At 38.9% G+C, this 24,022-nt stretch overlaps 5 protein-coding genes and 1 long non-coding RNA gene across 10 annotated transcripts in view; 2 read left to right on the forward strand and 4 right to left on the reverse strand.

The window, feature by feature from the left end:
• The first annotated feature begins 237 nt into the window (after window positions 1-237).
• On the forward strand, window positions 238-7,972 carry Rab23 (RAS oncogene family member Rab23). Its single transcript, XM_043410559.1, has 6 exons — window positions 238-804; window positions 3,166-3,287; window positions 3,810-3,972; window positions 6,402-6,481; window positions 6,625-6,818; window positions 7,516-7,972. Exons 1-6 carry the CDS (start codon window positions 772-774, stop codon window positions 7,644-7,646), a joined length of 723 nt encoding a protein of 240 aa, XP_043266494.1. The 5' UTR covers window positions 238-771; the 3' UTR covers window positions 7,647-7,972.
• LOC122405634 (uncharacterized) lies at window positions 6,055-6,812 on the reverse strand. Its single transcript, XR_006259792.1, has 2 exons — window positions 6,676-6,812; window positions 6,055-6,479 (listed from the first exon to the last, which is right to left on the reverse strand). It is a non-coding gene; the product is annotated as an uncharacterized lncRNA (long non-coding RNA).
• A 1,221-nt stretch (window positions 7,973-9,193) lies between the features above and the next one.
• Window positions 9,194-12,211, reverse strand: LOC122405629 (BAG family molecular chaperone regulator 2). The gene is made up of 3 exons (XM_043410561.1): window positions 11,788-12,211; window positions 11,548-11,660; window positions 9,194-10,416 (listed from the first exon to the last, which is right to left on the reverse strand). The coding sequence occupies exons 1-3, from the start codon at window positions 11,996-11,998 to the stop codon at window positions 10,183-10,185; spliced, it is 558 nt and encodes a 185-aa protein (XP_043266496.1). The 5' UTR covers window positions 11,999-12,211; the 3' UTR covers window positions 9,194-10,182.
• A 1,329-nt stretch (window positions 12,212-13,540) lies between these two features.
• Window positions 13,541-24,022, forward strand: part of LOC122405613 (uncharacterized) — a 38,728-nt gene continuing 28,246 nt past the window's right edge. The window contains exons 1-4 of one of the 5 annotated variants that reach the window (XM_043410535.1): window positions 13,541-14,045; window positions 14,128-14,143; window positions 14,239-14,281; window positions 14,402-14,511. The gene's annotated coding sequence lies outside the window, so the exon portion shown is untranslated. Of the gene's footprint in view, window positions 14,046-14,127; window positions 14,512-21,726; window positions 21,850-21,985; window positions 22,028-22,760; window positions 23,002-24,022 lie in introns of those variants that run through there. The other 4 variants (XM_043410534.1, XM_043410536.1, XM_043410539.1 and 1 more) reach the window with 4 other exon arrangements.
• On the reverse strand, window positions 14,533-16,375 carry ATPsynF (ATP synthase, subunit F). The gene is made up of 4 exons (XM_043410566.1): window positions 16,185-16,375; window positions 15,993-16,091; window positions 14,765-14,881; window positions 14,533-14,685 (listed from the first exon to the last, which is right to left on the reverse strand). Exons 1-4 carry the CDS (start codon window positions 16,279-16,281, stop codon window positions 14,657-14,659), a joined length of 342 nt encoding a protein of 113 aa, XP_043266501.1. The 5' UTR covers window positions 16,282-16,375; the 3' UTR covers window positions 14,533-14,656.
• On the reverse strand, window positions 16,816-21,789 carry aln (allnighter). The gene is made up of 4 exons (XM_043410554.1): window positions 21,640-21,789; window positions 19,607-19,767; window positions 18,861-19,548; window positions 16,816-17,565 (listed from the first exon to the last, which is right to left on the reverse strand). The coding sequence occupies exons 1-4, from the start codon at window positions 21,787-21,789 to the stop codon at window positions 17,335-17,337; spliced, it is 1,230 nt and encodes a 409-aa protein (XP_043266489.1). The 3' UTR covers window positions 16,816-17,334.

The following is a 24,022-nucleotide window of genomic DNA, read 5'->3' on the forward strand; positions in this document are numbered from 1 at the left end:
GTTTACCGGGCACGCGAAAGTCCCGTACTGCTACGCGGAGGGAGGAGCTTCTCCCATATGGCTCACGCACGCCGCCTCCGGCCGTCTCTTTCGCTCTTTCTCTTCGCCCCATCGTGCTTGCTCTTTTCATATTCTTTCTTCCTCTAAGGGGTTCTCGTGCTCGAAAAGTTGTTCATAGTGTAGCAGGTGCGCTTACCCATGTCGAGAATGATTCTCGCCTGCGCGGGTCCCGCCAGTGCTACATCGAGAATTCCGAGAGCGGAATCAGTAGGGAGCGGAGCGTCGACGTCGACCGGCAGTGTAACTCCCATGCAACACGCGATCTTCGTCTGCCGTCATAAAACGTTCGGTTTCGACGCATACGATATTTAATTTTTTTCACTCGCTTTACATCGAGTTTATTAGTCGGGCGTAAATAAAAGTTATGTTACGAACAAAATATAAATGAGGATATTGTGTGCTATTTCCGAAAGCAATGAATCTCGTACCGTTTTACACGTACGAGCTCGATCGGCCGGACTCGAGAACTGATTAAGCGCACGGCAACGTATTTTATCGCCAAAGATTATATTCTTTAAATTCTCGTGCGTGCAACATACGTTCGGAAAAACATTAATTCATTACTCGTCGAACAACTCGATAGTCGCGAGTGGCAACGTGTCTTTCGTTGCAACTGCCACGAAGAGTATTACGAGCTCGAAAGCTAGAATTCTTAAACTCTGGATACGCTATTATGCTAATGACGCTGCCGCTACAACCGCTGCGACCAGGATGCGCGAGGAAGAACTCGAGATATCACTCAAGGTACTGTCTGAACTACAAAACCCATTTTCATTCCACATTCTTGTTCAAGGTTCATAATCTAACGAGTGTACAGCAATTTCTGTCACTGTTGCATTCTAATTTGTCGAAAAATTTTCTCGCGCGCTCCACTTATCAATACGAGAATGTTTTTCCGAAAACTCATTCGACTCTCATTCCCTCACTCGCTCTTTCGCTTCCTCGATGATTCTTCATACACGTAATTACGTATCGTGCCCTCTTCAAGCACTTCCCTTTCGACCAAATACCAAAGTGACTGTACGCACTACATTACGATTTTAGTATGCTTGCTTCTCCGTTAAAACACCATTTCCAAATTGGCTGACGAGATACCGGTTTGTTTCGATTTCTTACACGACATTTACAATCTCTCACCGATGATCGCACACACGCGCGTGCACAGGGGACAGCGAGACAGGCATCTTCTTCTGATCACTTTTGTACACTCCACGAGTGTACTGTTGACCGACTTAAAACGCGAATCGAGTCATTCTATCCTCGATATATATAGGTTAATAGGGTGTTCCTCGACAACGGAACGTCCCACTGTGATGACATTTTCCTGAACTCTGCGTTACGCGGAAGAATCTTGGATTTGTTTTGTCAAAGTCACAGCCGACTCGCAAGAAAGTCGTTATAATAAAATTTGTGCCTTTTTTAAGTGAAAATAGGAAAACGATGGTCTACGTAGAAACGCAGAGAACGAATGGGGTGTTTTTTTCCGTCAATCCATTTGAAAGAGCATCCGGTAAGCTCAAAATAATGTTCCGGTTGTGTTCAAAAGTACAAAGTCAAGGGCTGTCACCTCCAATCTCGATCGAAGTTTACAACTCGCAACCCTGTCTTGTATAAAAACTGCGTGCTGACGATAGAGCAAAGTATTTACCGCGCTAGTAAACCGGCATGAAAAATTTGCAGGGCGTGGGGAATAAATGTCTTCGTTAAATTCGCTCGGCTAGAAGTGAAAATATTATATGACGGCTCGAGTCGATGTGAAAAACATTTTGCAAAGTATGTGGAATAAAAAGCACGAATACAATTGAATTTTTTATCATTTATCACCATTTTTCCATGTAAATATGATTTTGTGAATTTTTTTCAATATTTGTCCACGTATTGGTATAATTTGCCAAAATTATGAAACGATGACCCAAAATGAAGTGGCTCGTTCGATGTGGAACGTGTCATATATATTTGCGTAAACGGAGGACCGTTATCCGCCGTTCGACAGAAGATAATTCGAGATGCGCGCGGAGTCTCGGGCCCGTCGTTGGCCCGGAAACCCCCCTTTTTTTCTCGATACATACGTTGCGGCGGAGAGATTTTAAGATTTGCCGGTTGATCGTCAAAGCGATCGGCTACACCGTCGTCTCTCGCGACGCGCGACGCGCCCTGTCTTTTAGTTTCTCCTCTATACTATGCACGAGAAAGAGAGCCAAATGCCGAACGCGTATGTACGAAGGACGTCACCACCGTTAACTTTCTCGCCATAAGCAGATAGTACGCGTACACAAGTTCTTACAGACTATTTTTTCCAATATTCGTAATGACTCGTCAATATTGTGTGTCGCACGAATGAATACATGTCACGATAACTTTTTTCACAAATGTCCGTTGGTAAAAAAAACGACGGTCCCGCCACGGTGGTGAAAACTGAAACTAGTTCTTTTGCACAACAACTCTGTCCTAATACCTTCTCCCCTTTCGCCCATCTTATCAAACAAATATGTGAGTTTGAACCCCGAAATGTACTTTGATGGTGACTTTAACGATTCTGAACAATTTTTAGTGCTAAACGTGTTCCTCGAACACGTAAAATGAAAGTAATCGAAGTCGCCTCGGATAGTTGTATCCAATAAACGTGGAGCTCGAAACTAGAGGGGCGTAACTTTATGGACGGCAAAGCAGCCCGGTTATTTTTGTACATTTGTGTACAAATCTCGAAAAATTCACTTGAAACCGATGTTGCCGCAGTCCATGAAATAGCGCTCTGGCAACGAGTAATCTGCGTAGAGGCTTCAACCATGATTTAAATAGCGAATGCAACTTCACTACAGCGTAGATTATTGTTTCGAGAAAAAAACCGCTGAACCGAGTCACGTCGTTATACAAAGTGCGTGATAGGCGGAATAGCTAATAATTTAACGTTGTTACCGACTGAGCGTGTTTGGCGCTCTGTCGTCGCGTACCAACAAATGAAAAATTTGAGCAAAGCTCACGCGGAAAAACGGTTGCTTCACATTGAAAAATGAACCGTACACAATCGGGAGCTAGAAACCCGATTGAGTTTCGACGACGGTCCCGCTGTCTCGCATCTAAATAACAGTGAACAATTGTTTCCAGGTGGTGATAGTGGGCAACGGAGCGGTGGGTAAATCCTCGATGATCCAAAGATTCTGCAAGGGTACATACACGCGAGAATACAAGAAGACTATAGGCGTGGATTTTTTAGAACGCGAAATCGAGTAAGTATATGTTCACCGGAAATGTCACACGTACGGAATATCGAGATTATTTTTCCCCTTTCAATATTCGTAGACTGTAAAAGTGTCTCGAGAATTGGGAAGAATATTTACAGCTCGAAATATAGCAGTCGAATAGAGTGAGTTTCTTTGAGGGAAAAAGGAAGGAATGCGCGCACCTACCCGATAAGCTCCGTGTAAGAGACTCGCTCGGCTGACTGCCTACGCGATTCTCATTACGAGAGAAAAGCACCACGCGCGCGCTCTCGCGATTATATTCGGGCTCGAGACTCGGAGGGTCGTGGGATTTTATGTACATATATAAAATAGTATGCATATATCTTCTCGTACAAGCATTATCTTTTCCTCTCGCTTCATATACGTATTTTCCATGCATATTATATGTATTTATTTCTCTCTCTCTCTCTCTCTCGCTCGCTCCGCGCTCTCTCTCCGCATACCCGACCTCCCATTGTTTTATTCTCTCAATAGACTATACACGATTGTTCAATTTTTCATTGACAGAGTCGACGGGGAGGATGTGAGATTGATGCTATGGGACACAGCGGGCCAAGAGGAATTCGACGCTATTACCGCGGCCTATTATCGGGGAGCTCACGCTTGTGTACTCGCTTACTCGGCGACCGACAGAGATTCCTTCGATGCTATACCTTCCTGGAAGCTCAAGGTGGTGCATACAGCCCGATATTCGCCGTATTACTTCTCTCCTCTTCCGAACGTTTTTACGTTATGAAAAAAACGAGTTTTTTAAGCACATTGAGCACGCACTCGTTCCCTTGTTTTTTCAACCTTCTTTTTTTCGTTCTGGCACCAAAATACATTCTTTGATATTTGATAGTTAAGAGTATGGATCAGTCGACTAACCTCACTTGGAATTTTTGAAATTGAAATTCTCTGACACGGTTTGACCGATTAAAAAAAGGCTTTGTCAGCCTACGCAGAACGATGGCAAAAATCGACTGACAGAGCCGTTTTTTAATCGGTTAAACTGTGTCAAAGAATTTTGATTTCGAAATTTGCAGCTATCTCTCTCGCACTCACGGTTGCGATATACCGACTGATCCATCCTCTTAAGGAGTTTCGGTACAGAAGTCTAAATATTAAGAAATTGATCAAATTTGGTGATAATGTTCTTCAACATCGAGTGCGAAAACACAAATATTTTCAAAATTTTCTTCTACCTAGTTATCGAGTAATTACGCATTAAAGCAGATTTCTTATACCCCGAATGTATACTTATATATATGTAAACGCTATGCTTATACACGTGAACTTTAGTGATCAATTACTCGATAACTGTGTAGAAGAAAAATCTTAAAAAATTTGTATAGTCAAATTTGGCACTAAAGAATATGTTCACCAAATTTTATAAAATTCTAAACTTTTTGAATTTTTTTATGTTTATAGCATGGTTTAGCATGGCAGCATTGTATCGCCTGTACCGAAACTCCTTAACGTTGTCAAAGGGAGGGAGGCTAAACATGCACGGACCCTTAAGAGGATGGATCAGTCGATATATCGCAACCGTGAGTGCGAGAGAGATAGTTGCAAATTTCGAAATCAAAATTCTTTGACATAGTTTGACCGATTATAAAAATGCTCTGTCAGTCGATTTTTGCCATCGTTCTGCGTAGGCTGACAGAGCCTTTTTTTAATCGGTCAAACTGTGTCAGAGAATTTAAATTTCGAAAATTCCAAGTGAGGTTAGTCGACTGATCCATACTCTTAAGGAAGTTTAAGCGATATATATAGGACATCATACGAAAAATACATTAGATTTTATTATTCCAAATTAATGAATTGAAAATTTACGTGAATCTTCTTAAACAGCGCTTAATTATGTGTGGAAAATTTGGAGAGGTTTCACCGCCTGGTAATCGAGATATTCATTGTTGAAAATGACAAGGTTAAACATGGGCTCTTATGGAAGCTTTCAAAAAATTGCAAACTTCAACAATAAATATCTCAATTTCACACGATGGTGAATCATCGGCATATCCCGCCAGAAGTTCAATACTGTCTTAAGCTTTCTGTTTAAAAAGTTTTAATGTGCAAAGTTGGAAAATAGTTTTAACAAAAGATACGCTTCAACCTCCTTAAGATGATGGATCAGTCGGTAATCACACCTCGAATTTTTGAAATTGAAACTCTTTGACATCGTTCGTCCGATTAAAATAATAAAAATGTCATCGTACGCAGCACGATCGCAAAAATCCGATGACATTTTTATTTTTTCGATCAGGCGAACGATGTGGAAAAATTTCCTTTTCAAAATTTGCAGCTGTCTCTCTCGCACTCACGGTTGTGATTACCGACTGGTCCATCATCTTAAGAGGGGTTGACTAAAAATTAACCCTCGATCCGTGAACGTTTTTTAGACACCCTCGCTCCGTGAACCGCGCTCGTTTTCGTCCGCGCGCTATCACGCTCGCAATTGTCGATGAAAAAATCTGAAAAAAATCATGATTCATCTTCGGACTGTACTTTTGAAGCGAGAATGGAAATTTTTTATTTTTTCTTATTTTTAATAGTTTATTATTTTCCGTCAAATACCGAGCAAATTTCGAAAAGAAATTTTCGGCCGGACGAAAACGACCCCCGTTGATCGTATTACGCAACTGCAAAATCAATTGTCAGTGTATTTTACTTCTTCGTATATTGGCTATGATAGCCCATGAATTTTGAAATGGAGACTTGGGATGCTCGAGCAGGGGGAAAATATACCAATCGACTTGGAAGATCGCTCTCCTTCCGATCTACGAGCTCAATAGTTTATTTCCAATTATCCGATACTCTGAAAGGACGCACTCGTCAAAAATGACTTAATTTTCTCCTGAGGATCACACGCTTCAATTGCCCTCTCTCTGGAGCTCTGCTCCGATTCGAAAGACACTCTGTAAGAGTCCCAGGACACGAATATTCCCTGGGAAAGAGATTTTTGAACTATGCTGATTCCGTCAGTTAACAAAATCGATGAACGCCACCGTATTGGAATGGTCTCTTGAATTTTTTTTATTACTCGCCGTCTCCTCTTTCCCTCTTCCACCCTCGAGGCTTCTACGATCACATATTCATGGCCTGATTATCACGTTCCAGGTTGAGAACGAGTGTGGCGAGATCCCAACGGTTCTCGTTCAAAACAAGATTGACTTGGTGGACGAGTGCGTTATCGATCTGTGAGTAAATACCATTAAAATATTTTTATACCGTGTGTGCCACGTACTACAGTTTTATACAGATAAAATTAAATGAATTTATGTTACACCGATGGGACGATGCTTATTGTTTTTAACACGATTTTTTGAAATTCCATCAACAGTGAAGAGGCGGAGAGACTCGGGAGAGCGCTCGGTTGCAAGCTCTTACGTACCTCGGTTAAAGAAGACGTTGGCGTTGTCGGTGTGTTCAGGCATTTGGCGTCCCGATGTCTTATAGAGATGCGACGATGCGAGGACGATTTTCAAGACGACTTGAGATGTTATTCCTCGGGACCAAGGTCACCCTCGGTCATCAGTCAGTATTTCGTTATTTTCTTTTCTTCAATTTTATTTTCTCTTCATTCCTCGAATCCCGACTCGTCCACGGGGTTACTCGTGCGGTGCTCGCGTGCAATCGGGGAACCCTCGCAAGAGGGCGAGACAGAGAGAGAGAGAGGGCGAGCGAGCGAGCGAGCGAGAAATAATAGAGAGAAAAGAAGAAAAAAGACGGCGAGGCTGCTCGCGTATCCGGTGTGCCGCGTGATTCATTAATAATACATGTACGAGCGCTAAATTCAGAAAAGAAAGAAATAAGAATGAGCGAGTCGAGTTCTAGAAGCGAATCAGTCATCGATCACCGCTTGGTCACCCTCTGAATACTGACCACATCACGAACTGACAAAAACCTTCTCTGCCTCTCGGCTACAACCGATTTAGAAATTCCGTCAAGACTCGCCTGTATTGATTGAGAAGGCGAGATTAAATACGTGAAAATTCGGTCAACGTGTGATCGCTCTGCGTTTCGAATGCAAATTATTCACAATTTATTATTCATCACGGGCGAACATACACTTATGAGAGGGTGTACTTGATTCTCGACTCGTGATTACATTAACTTTCATCGACGTTAGTCTCGCTCGAGGCGAAAGAACGAGAATAATTTTTAAAAATGTTTAAAAAAACAGTAATAAAACATGGAGAAAACTTAAAAATAATAATTATTCACGTTTCAGGCGCTTTCAGTCCCAACGAATCCATGTGTGGACGCAACGCTGCCAACGGAACGATAGTTCTCCGACCCGGTGGCAAACCGCGGAATCACAAGAAAAAAAACTTCGTCAAAAGCGCATGCAGGCTGTTGTAACATATTATTTGGAAGCACCATGATAGAGGGAGGAGTTTAACGTAAGAACCAAAAAAGACGTGGTTACCCGCGGTAGAGAAATGATCGGAAAAACGTATTGGTCTGAGAGTATTATAGCATTTCGACATTTGTGTTTGTGAATGAGTGTATGTATAGCGTGCAATAACTTTTCAAAGGAAGGCGACCAATTCGCGCTGCTCCGTCCACGAATCACTGCAGTTTGCAGTGTAGCGCCGTAAGGATTTGTACATATGTTTGTTTTATTTCATTATTACTTTTATTAGCATACACTTGTTTTCAAGGCATTATTACACGTATTTATCAAACTTCTTACTTCGTTTCGGACAGCAATTTTATTTAACGCTAATTTCAAGTTTTCTACCCTTTTAAAATAGTTTATAGACTCACGCTCTTTTGCTCTCGTGACGCAATTCAATGAGAGCTTTTCAAGAACACTTAAGTGCGAATAAACGTAACGAGTAGACTTTTTGAGTGAATAAAAAGAGGCGAAAAAATCCCGTCGAAATGGATGGGCGCTTCAGCTGTAATCCATCCAAACAATGGGCTGAGATATTTTTATTTCGAAAAAGTAAAAAAGCGACTCGTCGATCATTAATTTATTTCGCTTAATTGTTTATTGAGGTAAGTATTTCTCTTGTGCTCGTTAAATGAAGTACAATTATTGAATTTTTTTTTTAATTTTGTCGATATTCGAAATTACATCATTTTTCACACACTCAACAAGAAACTTTGAGGACAATTTTTTCTTCATCTCAGTCAAAATTAATCTCCAAATATTTAAGCTATCCAATCATCCGGTCGAAAGGGCGCCAACATTTATTGCAAGTATCAAACGTTTTTGTGCTTGTACACTAGGAGCTCGTTGCGATTTCTTGTTGACTCATAGAAGTGGTCATTAGTAAGTGGAGCGAAGGACGACCTCGAACAACAACGTGTGAGGATGACCGAGTTTGGCAGCGTAAAGTAAGGAAGAAAAAGAAGATGGATAAAAAAAGAATCTCCGCAGCTTCCGGGCTTCAAGAGGGCCGAGTATGACCAGTGACGTTCCAAGTTGGTGTGAGTGTAGCGCAGAGGCGCTCCGCTGTTGGTGGAACACGGCCTTCACCTTTCACAAGGCCTCGAGGCGTAAGTCAACGCCCGAATGGTAGACTCGTGTTTTTCAGTACATCTCGTCTCTCACCATCGCTGTTGCCTACGACCGCCATCATTCTTCGCACAACACTGCCACAATATACCTCTCCCCCCCCCCCCTCCCTCGCTCCCTCTCTCTTTCAAGCTTGGCTTATAGTGTGGGCTCTTATGCGAAATCCCCCCACTGTGTACGACAACAGACTTCTATCACCGTGTTATTTTTGTTACGTCACGCAATCGAAGACACGCACCATTTTTAGAGAAAAAAACGATCATCAAAACCAAGAGTCTGAAATTCTTGAAAGCAGACAATTTATAAATGTAGAAGAAAAAAGCGGGGAAACTATTCTGCAAGATACGCATGCTTCTTTTATCACCTCTCTCACACTCTTATCTTCAGGATGAAAATCTTTATTATCACAGAGATGACGATAAAAATTGTATAAATGTCGCAACGATTTGTTTCCCCATGGAATATACGGACTTTGATTCTCGATGCGGTAAAAGTACCAGCTTCAAACGGACGGTGAATCTTTTATGATATCAGCCTCAAAGGCTTAACTTATGGTATTTTTGGAACAAACTCATTTTTCTTGTTTATTGACAAGGAATTACTCTGAATATTGAGAAGACAAAATAGAAGAGACGAAAGTATCGATAATCGACGAGTCCCGGCGATGGAAACGGTGGGATGTGGGCAGCAGAAAATTCAAACATTTTTTGTGAGATGAAATGAAGCAACTGCTTTGGCGGGTCACGTAAGGTGTAACAATGAATAAATAAATGGCCAGCCCTTCCTCTCTCAATATCGTATTAACGGATATAACAATTATAATATTTCAGGGTACGCGCACTTCAAGGCGCTGCATAACGTGCTAATAAAGATGCCCAAAATCTGAAGGATGTTAAAGATTCGAATTAATCGACGTGACTAAAGGTTTAAACCTTACTGAATCCATCTTCAGGATATTGACGCAAATACTGGAATCGTTTTTCTGTCTTTACGAGCAAATTTAATGTAATAATCCAAGTTATGAACGACACGAGGGGCTTTGATAACTAATCAACTTTTGTCTTTCTCGCAACAATGTCGTTATATTTTATCTTGATTTTCGAGCCAAGAACATAGAGGAAATAGTAGAAATAGTAACGTCGCATCTATCGTAACTCGCAACTTAGAAAATTACGGCTGTTTTAAAAGCACACTTGTCCACGGTGGGCAGATTTGGTTCTTCCGTTTTCGCACTTCATATTGGTAACAACCGATTCTAAACGAATTTCGTTGCTTCTTCATACAAACTGTTAAATCTTAACGAAGTCGGCCGTTTGGTAGTAAAAATGCGTAGTGCGGATCGAACGCTTTTTCTCGATGACGAATTTACGCTCATTGCAATTCTATCGTGTGCATCTTGTCGATGTAGTCGAGAAGACCCTGAAGCCTTTTCTTAACTCGCTTCTGATCGTCCAAGGTACAACCCAATATCGCAGATTCGAAATTCTTGTCCGAATGTCCTATACCGTGGGATGAACAAGCATTCATAAAAGCAGCGCAGCGTTGTCGAGTCCCAAACGGATCATTTCTCAATCCAACCACTAAAGTGTCAATCAATCCGTTTACCTGAAAAGCAATAAGTCTCGCGTTAACTTCATATTTGACAAAGTTACACTTCGGGTCTTCGGTTGTTTAATGCTTTTTCATCCATATTTCGAGCGGAAGGCGCAAAGTGTTCATTTTTTAATCACAACACTTTGGACCAATCTTCAATCAAATTACATAGAATAAAAAATAATTTGAAATAATCTTTTCATGGTACATTGTACTCGAGAAAATATATCATTTACAGAGAAAATCTCAATCATAGGATCATTTACCAGGACGGTTGGAAGCATTTTCGTGAAATGTTATTATACCAAAGGTAGGGGAAAATTCAAGAACCTGTAATTGTATCGATGAATGTCAAGGAATCTTAGCACCCATAAACCCTCAATATGAATCAATCTTTCCTGTTGCTCAAAATCAGTATTCTTTATGGGTTCTATGAATGCTTAGAAAAATATAACCTATTAAAATTTCGGTCTATTCAAAAACATTCCAACGGCTCGGGGAATTTTAGTTGAAACATTCGAGTTTTTGAGTTATTTCAAAACTAGATGAAGGCAAAAAGTTAAAGATATTTGGAAACCAAGGATGTTGCTAAGCAGATCAAATCATTTGACAAGAAAATTTGCAACATATTCAACAACCTAAAATGTAAAAACCTCAAAGAGAATTAAAGAAAACTTAAAATTTAAGCACCGCTATTGGAAAGTGATAAATTTTACATAGAACAAATTCATTCAAAAGCTTGGCATGAATTGACAGAAGCAGTTGTGTGAACCAATTCTGTTTTTTCCATGTCCATGAATTGAAATTGCATTTTTTTTTAACCTTCCAAACATACTTAATATTTCAGTATTTCTATTTGATACTCAACTCTGTTAGAATGAAATACGAAAACCGATATTTGAGACTTATCATTTCTAATGTAAGTTTATTAATTTCCATATGAAACCAATGTATTCCGATGTCTAGAAAGAGCCTATATACCAACAACAATGACATTTCATTACTTCGTCAATGAAACTGATGACGGTAAATAGTTTTCAGATCCCATATTTCCTTATGTAAAAACAATGTTAGTGAATTGATGATTCACAGAGGGAAATGAATTGATTGGAAATAATGGCTATTGAAAGGTAACATTCATACCTGATAGAGAGCATCAGTTTGGATCTGATCACGTGTGATTTTGACTAAAACGTCAACAGTGAGACATCGCATGGAAAGTCTGTCAGCATAACGTAGAACATCATCACGATCACCTGATGAAAGAAATGAAGCAAAATTTACCTCGAAATTATATGAATTTACATTAGGAAGCCGAAGAGAGGAAAAAGACGTCACAAGTATTGTTCTTCCCGGTGGTATAGCGATGAACAAAAAACGAACCTTCCTCGAGTGCGATAAGCATCTCGTTGTTGCGCAGTGTATCAAGAGTAGTAAGCATAGCGTCCTTTTCTTCCTCGAGTCTGACCGCATCCTTACGTAGTTGCTCCACTCTCATCTCCACCTGATCGAGAAGGCTCAATAACCTGTCTTTTGGTTTGTTAGAGTATTCACTGTCGCTACCCTCCATTATGTGAGGTAACGGACTTTCCATACTTAAGTAAAACGAAATTGTATAGACTTATTGTCTCTTCACCCGCGCGTGCAATAGAAATTGGCGAACCTCTTTCTTTTTTATTCGCACTTTCGTACGATTGAATATGAACACAATTATTTCACGGTCTAGTATAGATAATTACTCGATAAACGTTAAACAGAAGGGCCGCGGGTAACGGAAAATTTACCCATGAACCAGCGCTTTCGACTACCAGCGAGATACTGACACCGGCTGTAATCGGCTGTGGAATATCCAATCTTTTGCGAACCTACCAGATGTTCCCGAAATTTCTCGAAATATGGCGCTGCCAATTTGATCGTGCAGGTGGCGCCGCAATGTCATTCTAGATTATTACTGCAGGCTGCAGCCAAAACACCTTGTACTGTATACTCTGTATACCATTTTTTCTATTGTTTACTACACTGGAAAACATATTTTTAAATAATAAAAATCATTCAAAACCGTTTCTAAGCAAAATCTCTATATTACTAATACTAAGTCTATCGTTTAGACATGATTTTACAGAATTGATGTGTGATTAATTCTGTAAAATTTGTCGAAATTCTTTTCATCGAAGATTGGTATAGAGATGAGTGCGCAAGGCCTGATATTGACGGTTGACCTTGCAGATACATCAAAAAAACAATGTAACAAAATATTGACTCGACGCTATACACGTAAAAAAAAATGGCGCGTCCTTCATTTCATCGATAGGACGGCTTTCATACAGTGTTGAGGGTACCGTGAATTCATTTATCAGAAAATTTACAATATAAAAGCAAAATCTGCAAAGCAAGTGTATAGAAATAAATACCTACCAAAAGTGTCGCATCATTAGTCATAGAAAAATTCGTCAGCCAAGTCTTTATCATGAAAAATGAGTTATTGTTTTTCGAACTTATATATGCACGGTCTCATATATGTAAATTATGAAGGTGAAACGAAGTTTCAAAGAAAACAGTTTAAAACTATAAAATTACATTTTGTTCTCCGTATATATTGATTATTTTGTGTACCTTTCTGTTAATGATTTTTTTACCATTTCTCAGATATTGTTAGTCATTTGCTGTTGAGCTATTTGTACAGAAAGTGTAAATTTATAGAATTATGTCGTAAAATCAAAAGTTTGCCGTAATAATTAATAATGAAAAAAACTACGGAAGTTTTCGTTTGTTAGCTTTCACTGAATCCATATCAGGGTCTCCTTACCATTCAAATGTTACATATAGTTGTGTCCCTCCCTGTTTAACGTTTTGCCAAGCCTATTAAGGATATTTGGTACAGGCGATACAATAATGTTGCCATGCTAAACCATGCTAAAAACATAAAAAATTTCAAAATAATCAGAATTTTATAAAATTTGGTGAACAAAAAAAATTAGTGCCAAATTTAACAATACAAATTTTTTAAGATTTTTCTTCTGTACAGTTATCGAGTAATTGATCACTAAAGTTCACGTGTATAAGCATAGCCTTTCCATATATATAGGTATACATTCCGGGCATAAGAAATCTGCTTTAATGCGTAATTACTCGATAACTAAGCAGAAGAAAATTTTGAAAAAAATTGTGTTTTCGCACTTGATGTTGAAGAACATTATCACCAAATTTGATCAATTTCTAATTATTTAGACTTTTGTACCAAACATCCTTAATCGCACAATCATTATACCCACCGTGAAAAATATTTGCAAAAGAATCTCTGCTCTCAAACATTCTTTTTGTTTATAAAAATATATAAATTACAGATGTCAGGCAGGAAAAATAGCTTTCTACTGAACTACAAATTGTACAATTTTAATAATCATTATGCATTATATCGATAAGAAACTCTTTTGAAACAAACAGAATCATTCAAGTAAATATTTAGAAATATCTCGAAAAAAATCCCAATTATTTTGAATTCAATTGAGATAAGCTGACCATGAATCGGACCAAAGTGAACATTATCTCTAAGCAGATGTTTGTTTATTTAAGATAAAGCACATAAATGAAAACTGAAATTCTAAGCCAACTTTTTTCCTACCGACTATTGTTTTTTCAAGGTATTTTTAAAGTTTGAATGTACTTTTTTGTTTTTGTTTCTTCTATCACAATTACATTTCTCATTTTCCATTCCTGTTTTAGGATCTGACGTGGATGGGTAAGCGACATGCAATTGTTTAGTTGCTGCTGTAGTTGTCATTAGTTGACGCAAAAGAACTTCTGAAATTTCTCATTACACAAAACATTGTCCAGGCATTGCAGAAACCGTTCATGGGCAGGGAACCTGAAAGCCACGGTAGTGCGATCACGAGTTCCTACGTATCTGAGCTATCTTTCTTTACAGTTATTCAAAAACTGGATTACTTGTCTGTGATATTTGAATGTGATGTATCTGTAAGGAAACATGAATTAATAGGGATTCTAGTTGAAAAGAGGGGTGTGAGAGATTTTTCATGAAGCTTTGATTGGAATCTTGGAGGGACAATTTGGACACATAAGAGAAAGAGAGAGAAGTTTTGGTACCAGGTGAGTTCAACAATGCGTATATTATAATTTTACACTATCTCAGCTGGAGTTTATTTGCCTCAATGTTCCACCGTACAATCTCGACTATTGATATATCGGAGATTATCACGTGATTGCAGATACAGGGCTTCGGCGACCGTATTCATTAATGGTACTTGTAGTTCTTGTGGTGCTCTGAAAGCAAAAATCAACGTTAGTGACATGAAAGTGGGTTGATATTATTTGCCGGAAGGATTGTAAAAAAAATACTCACTAATTCTGTCATAATTGAGGTAGTAGAAGAATGCCATTCCTGCACACGTGAATTGAGCAAAAGGAGCGATTCCTGTACGTTTGGGTAGTATATAGGCATGTTGCCAACGCCACCAAGCTGCAAATAGGTTAAATTGTACATTCAGCAAATGTGATGAATGATGAGAAAACATTCATGGGAACGAATGAGTTTCCACACTTTCTTCAATATTTGTTATGACAATCCAAATTTCAAGGGATGAATCGTTTTTTCATGGAGCATCCATGACGATTCCAACAAAAATTACAAATCAGCTTTTGACATCTGGTTGAACCTAATTTATCGTATGCTAAACAATCTTTAATCGTATATTTTCAAGATTACAAAAATCTGCACTTCTTACTCGTTAATCATGGCACAATATAACACTGAATATGCTCAAGCATACGAATGTTTCTAAACTGAACACGATGCGTATGCATATTCATTGGGCCGGACAAACTTATTATTAGAGAAATTGTATGGAGAAAAAAATCATCAAGCAAACATTACATTGAAGTATACAAGAAAAAGGCAGGGTTCGAGCATTGTTTTCTTATTGAGACTCTGCATTGGATTGATACTTTGAGTTTTTCACTAATCCTCGGCCTTGGAACAATCATTCCAATTTTCTGTCATCTCCCCCTTATTATTCCAAAACTGATTCCCATTTGTCAGAGGTTTAAAATTCTAAAATACTAAACTGAGAGAAAATATATTTCATAATGCAAACTTAAAAAATTCAATCGATAAATCCACAATAAAGTAGTTTTGAGCCTATTTTTATGCATACTCAATCTAAAATTTTCGAAATATTTTTTAATAGAATAAAAAACCAGCAATAAACTATTTTTTAATGGTGTTCGAATAGATCGACGAAAGAGAAACGTTCTTCACAATTGTCAACTAACAGTTTTTAAAATACGAATGAGATTCGCGGACGGACAAATGGACCCCTGCACGTGCGTGCGCATCGTGCGCATGCACAGTGTGATTTTAGATGTTTATTCAATAATTGTATTTTAACATTGAAATTAACTAAGGAAACAACATTTGCCAAGAAAATAAAGACTCCGTGTGATGAATTTTTCATACAAATGAGATTGTAGAACTGGGAAAAACCTTGTATAAATCGTAACGTAATCGGCATTATGCAATACTTTTTGGGAAATGGCTGCTGTGTGCTGACATTAAAAGGAAAAAACCGTACCTCTTGAAATCAGACCAGCGAGACTGGATGGAGTTTTTTGACGGCGGCCAAACCAAGCTATGAGCTCGCCGAGTTTCACTTCGCCAAAGGGAGTGTCGGCTGTTTTAGGCAAAATAAATGTGCTCATTGGAGTAAAAATCAAATTTGTACAGCAACATTTGGTCTTCCTTTTTTGATTTTGTCTCTACTTACGTTTGCCATAATACCGAGCCGGGTCGTATGGTCCGTGCAGAGCTCTGTTGTACTCCGGAGGATAGAGTCCGATATTAATTTTCGGTCCTTCAGCCATGACGGCTGGAAATTATTTTTTCAATGAAGACAAAAATGAGTTTCGGTAACCTTCGTTGCGCGATGGGCAACCACTGACTGACTAACGTATCTTTACAGAATCTAGACTAGCAATAAAGTTAAGAAAAAAAAGTTTCGACGAATTCGACATGCGGATACGAACTTTGGCTCCAAGATGACGCTACTTGCTTGTAACGCCAGGAGCGCGAAGACCGAAGAATTTGAATTCGTCACTTTGAATTTCTGTCACTTTTTTCAGGACCTTGCTGACCCGTCAGGGACTATAAGTAAATTTATTGGGAGCGCATTTTCCAGAAGACAATTTTCCGGTAGCTAGTTTTCATGTTTGACATTTCAACATTTTTCGACGTATCCAAACGAATAATTCCACGAAATGGACCACGAATAAAAATGATTAGAATTGATTATAAATTTGACGCATTTTTAAAGGTTATGTACAGTTCCTTTCATAGTTGTTCTATCGTTGCCACAGATGATCAGTATTTACGAGATAAATGAGACCACGAGACAAAACGATTGGAAAATTTAATTTATTACTGCACAACGTATTGTTTATAAATAAACGAATTACTAATTGAATGGAGCAACTCGTATGAGGAAATTACATTTCATTCTCGAACGAGTTTTTCATACATAAAAAAATATTCTTTGGTATAACGCATCAGTGTATGTAACTGAACCTAACAATATCAATAAATAATTCATTCTGACATAAACTATGTTCGAGATCATAAAACGGATAAAATAAATTAGTATCTGAGCTATGCTAAGAAGTATTTTGCACATTTGTCAGTATATCATTGAAAAATCCTAAATTTTTGGCTATGTGAGAGTAATAAGTTCAATGCTTCGGTGCCAACTAAGGCCAAAAGTGAATGAGAAAAAAAATTGAAAAGGAAGCGACTTCTTATCTACTATAACGGAAGCAACGATTATTTTCTATTAAGGCAAATTTTCAAAATTCGTTGATACAGTAGCAAGTATCGTGAATGCATATTTGCACGAAGTTCATACACCCTTTGGATATTGAGTTTTATGCGGAAGCACTTGTCTCTTGTTCCATTTCACTGAGCATATTGTAGAGCCTCGTTTTGGCTGCATCGGTAACTGCTGCTCTGGGTAAACGGTTCGATTCACCAGCAGGATTTGCGCATTGTCTCAATAACACAGCCAAGCTGCTGGACGTATGCTCCGACATTAACAGACCAGGAATAATTATTGTCCCTGACAAGGTCCAACCTAGGAAGATCTTTTCACATACAATCTGAAAATGAAATTGTGTTTTATCTCCAGGTATTTAAAATTTTGAAATAATAAACATTTTCAATGCTTCTCAGCTTTTTTAAACCCAAACAATTTAAGAACCGTTGACGTATAAAAAAATATCTGCAAGGCAAAACAATGTTTTATGAAAATTAAATAATTCCTCTATTCGAGGACTTCCAAAACAACTTCGCTCGTAACATTTCTTTCTTAAAATTCGTAACGAATCTGTACTCCTCAAATAAAGAGATGCGACAGCATCTTGACGCCAAGTATTTAAAAAAAAATTCGTACTCGTATTCGTACGTGAGATTGATGAGAAATTTGAAACTAAGGGCTACTCGAGAATGGGAAAAATTAGTATTCCCTAATTTTTGTGACACTATAAAATCCATCAAAATTCTGTGGAAAGTTTTTTCATTAATTTTCCATTGAAATTTTAATTTAAAAAATGACTGTACAGCCTCAACTTCCTTAATAGTCAGCATTGAGCCACGACTGTGTATTTTGATCAGAGATTATGCATGTCACAGGCTTGAACGTGTCAGACAGTAGGGAAGTGATAATTTCATAACGTATCCTGTTCATAATATATTATGTCAGAGAATATGATTTAGAAAAGCAATTAAAACAGGCGGTCTATGCGCAAGCAAAGTCTACAGGGGTCAACATCGTGATATTAAATTTACTCATCCCCTTAACTTTTTCACTTAGATTTGTTTGGGTTAGCTCGAGCTTGTCACAAATATTAGTCTCAATAATGGCTCATGAATTAGGTCAAAAGGCGAGAACGTTGCACGTGTGCAATCCAATGTATTATCTATTAAGAAGGAATATTTTTATATGCTTCCTGTCGATATGATATCAAAGGTTACCGTTGAGAAAAATAAGTGCAAGACGTTACGAAGCAATTATTTTGTTCATGCTAAAACACAGAGCGAAATGAAAATTTGAGAATTGCTATGAAATTCCATTGTTTTTAACGTTAATTTTCTTTCGGCTGATTTCAGGGAAACCTGCAGTCCTCGTTGATGAATAATTGAATGGTGAATAAGCTGTGCTGGGAAATTATCGAATTTTTGAACACGAGAATCGCGACAGGACACTTTCTTGGAGGTTTGACAGTTTTTCATCGAGCTTGAAATACTTTGACTCTTTCACTCGTAAAACTGTCATGCAAATAAAAAAGTTTCTTTATTCATAAAAATGGTGCGAATAGACGATTTGAAATTCCGATGGTCACACAGTATTATGTGTCAAAATCAAAACTGTCAAAATATGCACACAGCTTTTTACCTGTAAATTATTGTTGACAACCGGCGATTCGCACCTTTTGTTTTCAGAGCAAAAAGACCGGCAATCGAAATAATCGCAGTCCTCGTGTCGTTGGCAGTTTTTGCCATCGGCTGTGATGCGGCCAACAACGCTTTTGGGAAAGACGGCGTCGAGATCGAGAAATTTGAGTTTTTGTCCGCCGGTGGGTAAGCCGAAGTGATTAATTTTGATATCACAGAGGAAGAAGGGTTCGGGGAAATTGGTTTCGAGTTCTTCGAGAAGGTCCAGGATCATGACGGCGAGTTTGAGTCTCTTAGCCCACTCCGGTTTCGAGTCCGAAAGGGCGAGTATGGTCGTCGGTGTTTCGATCGGTCTGACGTATTCGGCCGCGTAGAAAGTTCCGCAGGTACCGATCAGTTGTGGAAAAACGTCTCGGTCTTCGTAAACGATCGATATGACGTACTCGTTTTCCTGCAGCAATTGCCACACGTTTTCCATCTCGAGACGCCGTTTAGCCTCGTCGCTTTCGACTCGATGAGTTCGCAAGCGTCCGAGCCTCTGTATTTGGTTATCCAGAATCGTGAAATTCAGCTTGCTCAGAACGAGATCTCTTATCATGTTGCCAAAATCTTTCTCGTTCGGATAGTGACGAGTGCCTGAGTTGTCCAGCCAGAAAAGGGTTTCGTACTGCTCTGCATTCGTCCTCGTTCTTAAAAAGAACAAAAAAAAAATCAGAAAAATGAAAATGAATAAAATCAAAATTGTACCTTGCCGCCTTGAAGACGAGCCGAGTCGATTCCCAATGAGCAGTGAAAACGGCCTCTTTGCCCGAGTGCAGAGATTCGCATGCCATCGAATGTATGCTCCGTTCGGAACAGAGCGGTTCGCACAGTATACCCAAAGCCGAGCCACCGGTGTGCGAGTTGCACTGTCGACAGAGATTTTTAAAAATTATAAAACACTCCGCAAATTAGAAATTAGCGGGTTGACACTTTGACGCGTCGTTTCTTACTCTCTCCGTGCATGTTTCCGCAGAGAAAAGTGTCACTTTCTATGGGTTATTTAGCATGGAACAAGATTTTCACGTACGCAAGACGTAACAATAGAGAGTAGAAGAAGCTTCTATTTCCTGCTCTCAAAATTCAAAAAATGAAATTTTTTTTACTCCAGCTTTCGTCTTGACTGTTTCCTTTGAAAACTAGTTGAAGAAGCATTTGGATAACAGTATGAAAAAAATTGAAAATTTGACAAAAATATAAAAAATGAGTTCTCAAGATCGTAAATTACCAAGACGAAATTAATGAAATTTCGATGGAATAAATTTTATTTATTATTATTAATTATTGACGGGGTTAATCAAAGTCATAACACTTGAACGAGTTTGACTAAATTTGAAATGTTCGGACGAAACGTTTATTTACAATTTTCATAGCGCGCGTACGTAGTACGAGCGGGAGGAGTGGGGGGGGGGGGGGGGGGGGGGGGTAGTGAACCGTATACACGGACACGCTTGATATTCCGAATTCCGAAAAAACCAAAAAAGTTACACATTTATCTCTGATGAATAAAGAACAATGTGCAATTAAAAATTATTCATATGGTTTTTTTTATTAAAATTATGTATTTTGTTCGAACGAGCGACAATGGCGGATGCGTGCATGATCGGCGCATATGGTTTGTTTGTCGACTAACCATGCGCACCGGCTAGTGTATCAATATAGCTGAGCAGGAGACAGTTTCTCACGTGATGCTTTTTATTTAGAAACCGGTAAAAATATGAACGTTCGAATCAAGGTTATGGAATTGGACGTAAGCAAAATGGGGTTAAAGTGATGGAATGAACAAGGACGCGCGTAGGCACAGTAAAAGTAATTGAAAAAAAAACACATATTTTATTCGACCGAAAAAAGTAACATGACGCAGTGATCTTTACCAGAAATCGCAAAATTCATTTTACAACAGAAAAATAAACGAGAATCTGGCAATGGAATGTTGAAATTGTTCATCTATGAAAAGTGACACAAAACGAAGTGAATATTGTGGTCGATGATTGACGACGCTTTTTTTCAATACTAAACCGATACACATGTTTGCCGATTTCCTGAGAATAACCACTGTGTGCGTAGCTGCTCTAGACGCTCGAATTTGAAAATGTCGGTTAAAAATGATTTTCCTTTTTCGAGGTTATTTTGTAATTCATCGTGGGACCACAGTATTCGTCGGTACAATTGTACTTTTATGTCGTTCGTGCATGAAATTGCAACATCAGAATTGATGACGCACCGTCCCAACATCTCTATAATTTGAAGACCGAGTGAGAAAGAACAAGAATGAAGTGTAATTGAAACGGACAGCGGGAACGGGGCGCGCGACGTCGCGTGATGGACATATGGAGCTCGATCGAACTCTTACGTAAAATAAAACTATGTCAAGCGTCGGTTTTTCTATCGCGTCTATAATAAGTTAACTATGAACAGTTGGAACGTATTAAGAGCAAAATATAATATTAAAAAGAGCCTCATTGCACACACTATCGAAAATTCGTGAATTTCAACGCGCCAGATATGACTCGCGCATGCGCGAAAGTCTAACGTCCAAGCCGCGCACGCGATTCTGTTGTCTGCAATATATGTGTGTATTTCATCTGCAGATCTTTCCCTGAACACCGCATAAATACTGTCGCGGTTGATTGGAAAAAAAATTCGTGTGGATTCCGATAAATTTTCCGATAAAATATCCAATGTGCTATTAAAATTAAATATTTCTTTCTATAACTAAGAAAATATGTCGTATATCTCACCACATTAGAAACGTGCCTTCGAGCTTCCAGATTCGTGCACATAATACCCCAGTGAAGGAGCAGATAAATGACGAGAAAAAAACTCAAGAGTATTGAGCCAGCGAGAACTTTGTAGTGATAAACAAATCCGGGCAGTCGACGGATATTCATGATTATAAAATTGCACACAAAGTGTCACTCTCCGGCAATCGAACTAGTCCGGATCGAGAGGTACGATTATTCATAACTTCATATACGCATACACGTATGAGTATATATGTTGAAAAAGGTTGAGAAAGGAAGATACACAAACAAAATCCTTTGATTAACGTGATTCTCAGTTGTCACGCGATCTCGTGGTCGAGAGGACGAGCGCGCCTCCTTGACTTCTCCGACATCGCTCGACGAGGTCAGTTTTCCGGGCGTACTAGTTTTATTCGATATTTATTTTCTAATAATCTACTTCCGATATGAAGGATCCTTCTTTTGTACAATAAACAAGGATGAAAGAACGCGTGTTGCGACGAGCGTTCGCGGTCGAACGCCGCACGCCGCCGCCGTTAATGTCGCTTTCCGTCGGTCTCTCTGATTCTCTGCTGGCTGGACTGTTTCAGTGTTTCCTAGTTTCCTCTTTTCTCCTTCCTTCATCCTTCCATCTCTGTCGTTTTTCTCCCTCTGTATGCGCCGCATTAGAGACGCGCAGACGTCGATATCTCCCTCGCTCTCGTACGACTACAATTCTGTGCAAAATAAACACGCGAATACGACGCTTCCTTGAAAGCGCTCTGCCTTTCCTCAAATTCGCGGAATCTTTTTAGAGCTTTACTTTTTATCTCTTCACGGATCAATTTCAGTTGAAACGTTCAGTTTTCCGAGATCCTCCACTTCGCGATTCTTATCTCATCTTTTTTTCCTGCACGACCCCTCACTTTTTGAATTTGTGTACTTTGATGGGAGGAGAGTTGGAAAATGTGATGGATCTAAGGTCACTGAACTCAGAAACGTGGAATTGAATAAAGCGAAGCTAAATTGAGCCTTTTACGCTCCGGAAATTCTATAAAATTGCACCGCATTCTATTTATAAATGCATGGATTCTAAAAAGCCCGGGTAATTGCACACCATCGTACATCGCGATGTGAACTGTGCATCGTACAAGGTTAAAATCTTTCCAGGTACAATCGCAACTTTTTTCTGTACAACGGAGACACTAAAAACGCGAAAATAAAAATAAGTTATGAAAACGAAATTTTTGAAAAAAATCCACTTTATTCGAAAACAAAATTATCACCGTCTCGTTACGGAGATAAAAAATGTGGGCGACAAATATCGGGGTCAGTGGTTCGTGCGTCGCTTCGATCTTGAAAAAATTCGGTTAGCTGCAGGTACGAATGTAAATTTCCTAGAATATATAAAATGTGATACAAAACTATAATCATGACGTACGATTAACTAGATCTTCTCCGGGTTATCAGTAGTAATGCACGATTATTAAATCAGAAAACGACACATTGTTCGAAGTTCAAAACCGGACATTTTGTCCTCCTTGTTGGTAGCAGAATTCTAGGTTAGCTTGAGCTATGAAAAAAAAGATGTCACGTGATCGGAGCTTTCGATGTGGGATATCGTACACAAATGTATCACGTGACAGAATATCTCTGTGGCTAATTTTATGCATTTCTCGAACATTATCGCAAGCATTTTATGTTCGAAGTATTTTCTCCGAGCGCGTGAAGGGGAGAAGAGAGATAAACAAAGCTTTATTTTCTCAATAATATGGTTGTTATATCGTAATTGTACCGTGATTTTGTAATTAATGTCGTGCAGTTAACCTATACAACAAAACGACAGTGTGAACGCTGTTAATCAGTATTTCTATTAACTCGGTCTTATAACTACTGTGCTATGATCGTCACTTGATTTTCTCCCCAGTCGAATCGATGCACGCGACGGTGTTCTAGCACTGTCTTCGTCTCGCAAACGATTCCGGATCGTGCGTCCTCTCCGAAAGAGGTTAACATACTCTTCAGTCTCCAGCGCTGGAGACGATGAAGTTCGCATGGCAACAAAATTTCTTGTGTTCAAACTGCACGATTTTTTGTTATTTGAAAAAATATATCATATGGTGATTTTTACGATGGGGTTAACGATGCTATTTTTTCCATATTGTCCATCATTTTATTCGTTACCCCTGAAAAACCAGAGAATATGCGTTTCATCAAATTGTCATCAGGTTCGCCAAACATTAAATGTTGAAGATAAATTTTATTTTTTTCAAGTTTTGGCGACATTTTTAGAAACTTACGTATTTTCGATTTTTCACGCATTAAAAAAATGTATGGGCATATTGTAGATAATTTTAAAAGTTTTCAATGATTCAAGGAAGATCAGTGACGGTTATGTCGT

The sequence above is a fragment of the Venturia canescens genome, chromosome 1, assembly GCF_019457755.1.
Source record: "Venturia canescens isolate UGA chromosome 1, ASM1945775v1, whole genome shotgun sequence".
NCBI lineage: Eukaryota > Metazoa > Arthropoda > Insecta > Hymenoptera > Ichneumonidae > Venturia > Venturia canescens.